At 41.0% G+C, this 7,888-nt stretch overlaps 1 protein-coding gene across 1 annotated transcript; it reads left to right on the plus strand.

Annotated features, from left to right (window-relative positions):
• The first annotated feature begins 1,932 nt into the window (after positions 1-1,932).
• Positions 1,933-4,480, plus strand: KCNS3 (potassium voltage-gated channel modifier subfamily S member 3). Its single transcript, XM_049818713.1, has 2 exons — positions 1,933-1,997; positions 2,684-4,480. Exon 2 carries the CDS (start codon positions 2,733-2,735, stop codon positions 4,215-4,217), a length of 1,485 nt encoding a protein of 494 aa, XP_049674670.1. The 5' UTR covers positions 1,933-1,997; positions 2,684-2,732; the 3' UTR covers positions 4,218-4,480.
• Positions 4,481-7,888: the final 3,408 nt, after the last annotated feature.

Consider the following 7,888-nt stretch of genomic DNA (forward strand, 5'->3'; position numbering starts at 1 on the left):
TAAAACTTGATGTGCCTTAACTCGTGCCCTGAAACCCTGCCACCAGAAGCTCCCAGTGATCTATTTCTCTGTTCTCACCCCATCTTGAAGGCACTGGAGTGGCAAGAAGGCAACAGAAGTCTTTCCTTCACAGCAGCTGCCGGGAGTTGCTGGTCCTCTAAACAGTAGGTGCTCTCCATCACAGAGAAAATAAATCATTGCAGATGATTACAGATACTACAAAACAGTCTTAGCTGGAGGGATTCAACTTCTGGCTGATAAACTCTTCAGCTCTCTGGGCAGTTTGGTGCTTTCCCTCCCAGCGTGGATCTGTATCTCCATTTCCTTCTCCTCTCCTTGGCATTTAATCAGAAGTTTGAATCCATTTTTTAAGGCTTTTCTCATTTCCATCTTTTGCTATAATCAACAAGTGACAAGGACAACATTGCGTATGAGGGTTGACCCTACTGTGAAGCAGGATGGGGGTGTCTCCCTTCACGTTTTGCTGGAGTAAAAGGAGGTTGGGAGCTCTGCAGCGGAGTGGGTCCCTCCAAGGCAAGCAGACTTGCTGGATCCTCCCATCTGGGATGATATACTTGGGATCAGTAGCTGGAAAATTGCTCTACCTCCGCGATGCAACCAGTTCAGTCAGTTTGTTTGAAAAATGATGAGGAAGTCAGTTCCGGATTAGATAGTGGTGCCTGAGAAGTTGCATAGCAAGTTACTTCGGGTGACTGATGGAGCTGTAGCTAGCAGTGGTGGAAATGAAGACTTATCTCTGTTCAGGGTATTCACATTTGATTCATATCAAGAGGTCAGTTCAGCTCCGTTGAGTCTTCCCTTGTCCACAAGACCCCATGGCTCTAGTCTTTTATTTGAAGGTACGGAAAGAAAACACTTGCTGTCTTTACAAATCCAGGGAGTGGAGCTATATGGCTGGAAAGAACTAGTCCATTAATACAAGTACCTGAGGCTGAATGAAAGCTGAATTGTTCTAGCTGACAGTGAATAAAGATTGTGGGGTGGGGTTATCTTTTTCTTTTGCCTGCTACTTGTTCTGGTGGTGTAAAGTGGGGCTTACCCTTGAGGCCCGGTGTCCCAGCCATCCACTCTGGCACTTACTAAAGTCTACAGTGACTCCTGTTTGAGGAAAATGCCCAGGTTTCTTTTATGCAAAGCAGTGCTGGTGCTCCTCTCTCATGCTGACATAGAGGAGGGATGAGGCCATGGTGCACACACTACAAACAGGGAAATAGACATAACCTTAACGACCTTTGTTAACTGAGTGAGGAGACCTTGAGAAGCAACAAAAAAATATTTAAACTCTAACATATCCCAGCTTTGACTCATAACTGGTGCTAATGCAGGAAGCACTGAAAGATGGACAGGTATAGAAATTACTGTCTGTTCCTCAAGCAGGTTCCCCAAGCCATTAAAGAGCACCAAAGCAATTTCTTTGCATGATATGAGTCCATCTGTTAGGACTGGAGAATTACAATGCTCTCTTGTGACATTTAAAATTCAGTGACTTCCATATTAAATTGAAGTAAATTAGCTTAGTATACATCAATTAATGTTTAAGTGTCAGAGATCAAAAAAATTTTGCTCTCCTTATGATCAGAAGTTATATATAATCTCATGACAAGTGTAAGAAATTCCAGTTTTGGCTTGAAGATGACTGTTCCTTAGAAGGAAAGCAAGAGTGAAGTTCTCCTGAAAAAGTTAACTTATTTGCTAGTAACTATATCTGCCTTTTTGAATTCAGTTTCAGCTGTATGATTTAACTTACAGTAAAATATGAAAACACTGAAATGTCCTTCTGTCTATCTGCAGGTATCCACACTTACTTACTGAGGTGAAATTTCTGTGGAATTTCCATCTCTGGAAGCTCCGCTTTCCAGAAATGGCATTTCAACGCCAACTTCTCGGCATTACTGTAGTGGTTGTGGCTATACCGTGGCAGAATAGGAATTGCTTCTGGAACTGACCAAGGTCGTAAGAGGGTTGTGACACTCCAGGTGAGTAGAAAGGCAGGTAGAAAAATACCTTCAGGGAGTGCAGATACTGAAATAAGTACTAGACAAAACTCCGAAGTCAGGAATTGGAAAGCTTCAAATGTGCATTTGATATGTTTTCAAGAATACAGAATGCTCTTCTGTGGATGAGTCTAGAAAGAAATTAATTGATATGACAACGGAAGTAATTGCAGTCCACATTCAAGCAGATAATGTTGAAAGTAGTGGATTACAAATTGCAACATCATACAAATCAATACAACTCTACTGACACCATAATTGAGACACCTGCCTTAAGCTTTGTCCTAAATATTTTGATGGATTGACAATTTTTCTGTCTTTAAGCTAAAGATTTTTTTATGTCACTGAAGTAGACCTATTTCTTGACTATTAATTTCAATGGGATAGTAGGACAGATACTGATTTACTGATGAATTAGACATTCTGCCTCCACACTAGAAAAAATTAAGGAGAGCTAAACCAGAACCTATTCCTTTCAAATTTGCTAAAGCTGTGTTAAACTATCAAACTGATTTAAACCTATTTCTGTGAACTGCTGAATAATGGTATTCATAATTTCATTTCTTTTTTTGTTATAGCATTTCACAGTAACCTTGGATGGAAAAAAGAATGTGTCACAAGAGCAAAACTGAATTAAATGCTCTAACAATATCTTATGTTCTTTTCAGGTTCAATGTAATCTCTTTGGGCACCAGCAGTAGAACTTGTCTGTTCAAAATGGTTTATGGTGAATTTTTCCGCAGACCTGGCAAAGATGCAGAACTTATCAATTTGAATGTGGGTGGCTTTAAGCAATCGGTGGACCAGAGCACCTTGCTCCGATTTCCCCATACCAGACTTGGGAAACTTCTCAAATGCCATTCAGAAGAGGCTATTCTAGAACTGTGTGATGATTATAGTGTTGCAGACAAGGAATATTACTTCGACAGGAATCCTTCATTGTTCCGATATGTCCTGAATTTTTACTATACAGGCAAACTTCATGTCATGGAAGAACTTTGTGTCTTTTCCTTCTGCCAGGAAATAGAGTACTGGGGGATAAATGAGCTGTTTATTGATTCCTGCTGCAGCAATCGGTACCAAGAGAGGAAAGAAGAAGGTCCTGAGAAAGACTGGGATCAGAAGAGCAATGACAGAAGTATAGACTCCTCTAATGAAGAGTCATCCATATTTGACAAAGAGCTGGAAAAGTTCGACAATCTGTGTTTTGGTGAAATAAGAAAGAAGATCTGGGTCAGAATGGAAAATCCTGCATACTGCTTGTCTGCCAAGTTAATTGCCGTGTCGTCCCTGAGTGTTGTCCTGGCTTCAATCGTGGCCATGTGCATTCACAGCATGCCAGAGTTTCAAAAGCTGGATGCCAATGACAGGGAGATTGAAGACCCTGTTTTGGAAGCTGTGGAGATTACGTGCATCATCTGGTTCACTGCTGAGCTAGTGATCAGGCTCATCACTGCTCCAAGTCAAAAGAAGTTCTGGAAGAAGCCACTGAATATCATTGATTTTGTCTCTATTATCCCATTTTATGCCACACTGGCTGTGGACACGAAGGAAGAAGAAAGTGAAGATATTGAAAATATGGGGAAAGTGGTTCAAATCCTGCGGTTAATGAGGATATTTCGCATCTTGAAACTGGCCAGGCACTCTGTAGGACTGCGGTCTTTAGGTGCCACTTTGAGACATAGCTATCAGGAAGTTGGACTCCTGCTTTTGTTTTTGTCTGTTGGGATTTCTATTTTTTCAGTGCTTGTCTACTCAGTGGAGAAGGATGATGACTCATCAGAACTGCACAGCATCCCTGTTTGCTGGTGGTGGGCAACCATCAGCATGACCACTGTTGGTTATGGGGACACTTACCCGGTCACGCTTGCTGGAAAGCTGCTTGGCACCCTATGCATCATCTGTGGGATACTAGTGGTAGCACTTCCAATCACCATTATTTTCAATAAGTTTTCTAAGTACTATCAAAAACAAAAAGATATTGATCCAGACCAATGCAACAATGATCGCAAAGAGAAATGTAATGACCTACCTTATTTTAACATTAGGGATATTTATGCAAAAAAGATGCACTCCTTCATTTCTAGCCTTTCTTCAGTAGGAATTGTAGTCAGCGACCAAGATTCAACAGATGCCTCCAGCATCCAAGATATGGAGGATGCTTATAACACAACATCTTTAGAGAATGGTACAGGAAAATGAGTTGAATCATGTTCTCTTCCCTTTATTTCTTTTCTGATTCTTGGTAAATGTGGACTTACAAACTTCAGTGAATTTATTAAGAGCAGTTAATTCTCAGGGTACTTAACTCTCAGCCATATTTGGACATTCTTTGCTCTGAGGATGCCATAAAAGCTTCATTGTTTATACGAGGGTTTAAAATATGCCTCATATGGTGGTTTAGTTTTTTACACAACCAATGTTATGCATTTCTGGGGAGAAAAAGTCAGGAAAACAGTTTTAAATGTGAGATCAGTTTTGTGGTTGGTTTGTTTGTTTGGGGTTTTTTTTGTTATTGGTTGTTTCCCCCCCCTGCAGAAATCTGATAGCTTATACAGAATCTGCTTTTATGATTTGCTGCTCTTCAGGTAGAAATATACTACAAATATGTGAGAACTATTGCACAAGTCAGTGAAGTTTTTACCTGCAAATACACCAGGAAAAAGAAGGAATTATGTACATGTAAAACTGTGCTCACTAACACATTTATGTAATCTTGGAGTTGGGAATCCATTTTCTAAGGTGGGACAGAAAATACATTGCTACATATTGGTTTTACTCCATGGAAGCATAATATTTATGAATTTCTTTCCAAAAGCACAATACATTTTTAGTTTGTTAAAATAAATTTATCCCATTGTGCCTATATTTTTCCCAGTGTCCAGCATGGCCAAGCTCTATCAGGTCCTAAAGGGTCTAAATCATGAGTCCCAGGATGAAGTGCCTGGTGTAGGCAGGACGGGAGCTTATTGTACCATTTAGCCACCTCTTCTGCCATTGCGAACCTGAGCAATTCTGGTGTCTGGAGAGGATCCTGCTGTGATTAACACCACCCCGGTGGCTTCCCCAGAGGCTTTGTTTTGTGGGCACTGAAGCAAACATCTGTGGTGGTCTTTAGAAGTTACTGCTCCATGCTGTCAGCGCCGCTCCTTTGCTGGAGGTTACTGCCTCGGTGGTAGGAGCAAATGCGAGCAGCATCTCGGCTGTGCCGGTTCTCAGCCCAGGGCTGTAATGCCAAACAACGGGGACGTGTGGACGTGCTCTCTTCTACCGTATATCGCCCGTCAGAGATGTAGGGTGGGCACTGCGCGTGGGCACGCATATATGAAACTTAATTTCAGCTCCTTTTTCTAAAGCTCATCTGTTGGTGATGGCAGCTTTCCTGGTTTGTGCTATGGGCTGGAGCGGTGCTCATTGCCTGGCAGTGCTGCAGCTCTCTGTGTTCCTCTCCTCTCCAGGGATTTCTTACGCAGCCAGCTAATCCTGCTCTGGTTCAGACTGGATCTTCTAGGGCAATTTAAAAAGAAAGCCAGCCCTTGAACCTAGCATAAAGGAGTGCTGGAGAAACTTGAGGACCTTACAGAAGTCCATAGTGTTTCTGAACACTCATTTTCTTTATTTGTCTAGTGACTAAATTAGATGCTGGGCAATGGAGAATCAAAGATACTGTGATGTTGATATTTTCCTTAAAGGAAGGCTTCACTTTTTTTTCTTTTTTTTTTTTTTTTTTTTTTTAACTTATTATTTTGCCAAATGCTGAAGCTCTTACTGCCCTGAGTGTCTACTCAGGCAGGTCAAACTCAGTAGGAGTCGACTTCAAGACTGAGTAAAACCAGAAGATGGCAATCGATTTTAGCCTCTGCAGAGGGTTGATTTTTTAAGTGTCTGCCAGGTTTTCTATTGCAAAATACATTAAGTAAGTAGCTGAGGTGCACTTATATTTACTGAGGCACAGAGCTCTAACCTCTTACCGAGATGGAGAAACAAAAAAGAATAGGATGGATCAACCTATACCTCGGAAAGAGGCGTCCCTCAGGACTGCTGTGCACCAATATAGTGACATGGGACTTAAAGAGAATATTTTGAGCTTTGGAGAAACTTCAAAATTTGGCTTATTACTTGCTGAGTGTTGTAAGTGTATGTGATGCTTCACAGATAACTAAGGCTAATTCATCCCATAGTTAGTGCAGGAATACCAAAAAGGAAAGTTAGCCTAAATGTGTTTTGTTCTTACTGAACAATTAACATTTCAAAGATGCAATGATATAAAACATTAAATAGCTATGTGCATATGAATCTAATAGGAACCAGCAGAATAACAACATAAATATTACTCTCTGTCCAAATAAACTGTCTTGGTAGTCTCCGTATAAAGACATATTACATTGCCACTGAAGTTCAAAAGCAATGAAGAATACTGTCATGCACAAAACCTGCAAGAAATCTGTATTAAATAGTTGAAAAAAACCTGCTGCTGAAAAATCTCATTTTATCTATGTCAAGCATTACCCAAGGATCACACAGTATAAAACTTTTTGTATTAAATTTTACTGACTGGTAATTTGTCATAAAATTGATCAAACGCATGAATCAATCTTAAGGCCGTGACACTGTTTAAGTTCCTCTGACTTTTTTAATGCATAGATACACCTTGCAGCAAAGTGAGGCATTGTCTTTTGGAACATATCAGAAGGTAAAGTACATATCCATGTATCATGCAGTATGTTATTTTGATTCCGTGATGAGATCTAAGCTTTTTTTCAAATCAGTTGTATCTTTAAAAATGGCTTTGTTGTTTTCTGTTCCCTTTGCTGGAATAAATCCAGCACTTGGTTTCATATAGGTGTAACTGGGAGCAGGATGTGAGCTGTGTTTCATGCCAAAAGATAGTCCCCTCAAGGCAGAACTGCAGTCCTGTAACGTGCACTGGTACTAGAGAGTGTCACAAGTCTTCAGTGCCAGAAGAAAGCAGATGAGAACAAATACTGAGATACTGCATGTTCTTCCTGCTAGCAAAAGTTTTTAGTAGAAGAATTTACTACTAAGAAATAACTGCAAGAGGGGATTGTTTCTTATTTAATTTGTCTTCTTCCATGGCCTACAGTTCCATATTATCGATATGTAATATCAGCGTCAACAGAAGGTAGGTTGTCTATTGCCTTTGTATTCCTGAACCACATGTGTTTCTCTTTAAAAATGCTCCCTAAATTCTCTCCACACAGCTGCTCTGTTCCAGACACCAAAGCATAGAAAGGGTTACTGTTCAGATATGCATCCCATTTTGTATGGGAGGGATTTGTTGATCTTTATACAAAACAGTTGACTGGCATGTTGTTAGTTTCTTTGTCTTGATGGCAAATGCTTCTCTTCCGATGACCCAGTATTTCCAGAGTAGCATCCGTATTTGCAGCATTTTTCCCTGTTGTGGCATGGGAAGACACCACTGCACCACACTGCAGTTCCCTGTTTTGAGTAGCTTCCAACTGGCAGGGGGTATGGCCCAACTGCCCACAGCTTGTGCCTTGCTGAGAGCAGGCTCTGTCACTGCCACCGTTTTTGGGTGTGTGTCAGAAGAGGGAAAAGGCCAATGTAGAGGAATGAGAAAAGAGAAACGGGAGAAGGTAGGAAGCTGTCAGTCAAAAGGGATGACGGAAAAGCCTGCGAGGACCTTAGAAGAAAGGAGAAGAGAAAGAAGTTGCCAGAAAGAGTCATCGCTTGTCTTCATTTTATTTCTTTTTTTTTTTTTTTTTTTTTCCACCAGTGTTTTTCTTCCCTTTCCTCCCCTGCTGCCTCACATCCCCTCCTGCTACCACCCTGGCCTCCCTTCCCACCCAGCCTGTGGTCCAGCAGTCCTGTTTCTGTCCCAGAACGAG

The sequence above is a fragment of the Accipiter gentilis genome, chromosome 16, assembly GCF_929443795.1.
Source record: "Accipiter gentilis chromosome 16, bAccGen1.1, whole genome shotgun sequence".
NCBI lineage: Eukaryota > Metazoa > Chordata > Aves > Accipitriformes > Accipitridae > Astur > Astur gentilis.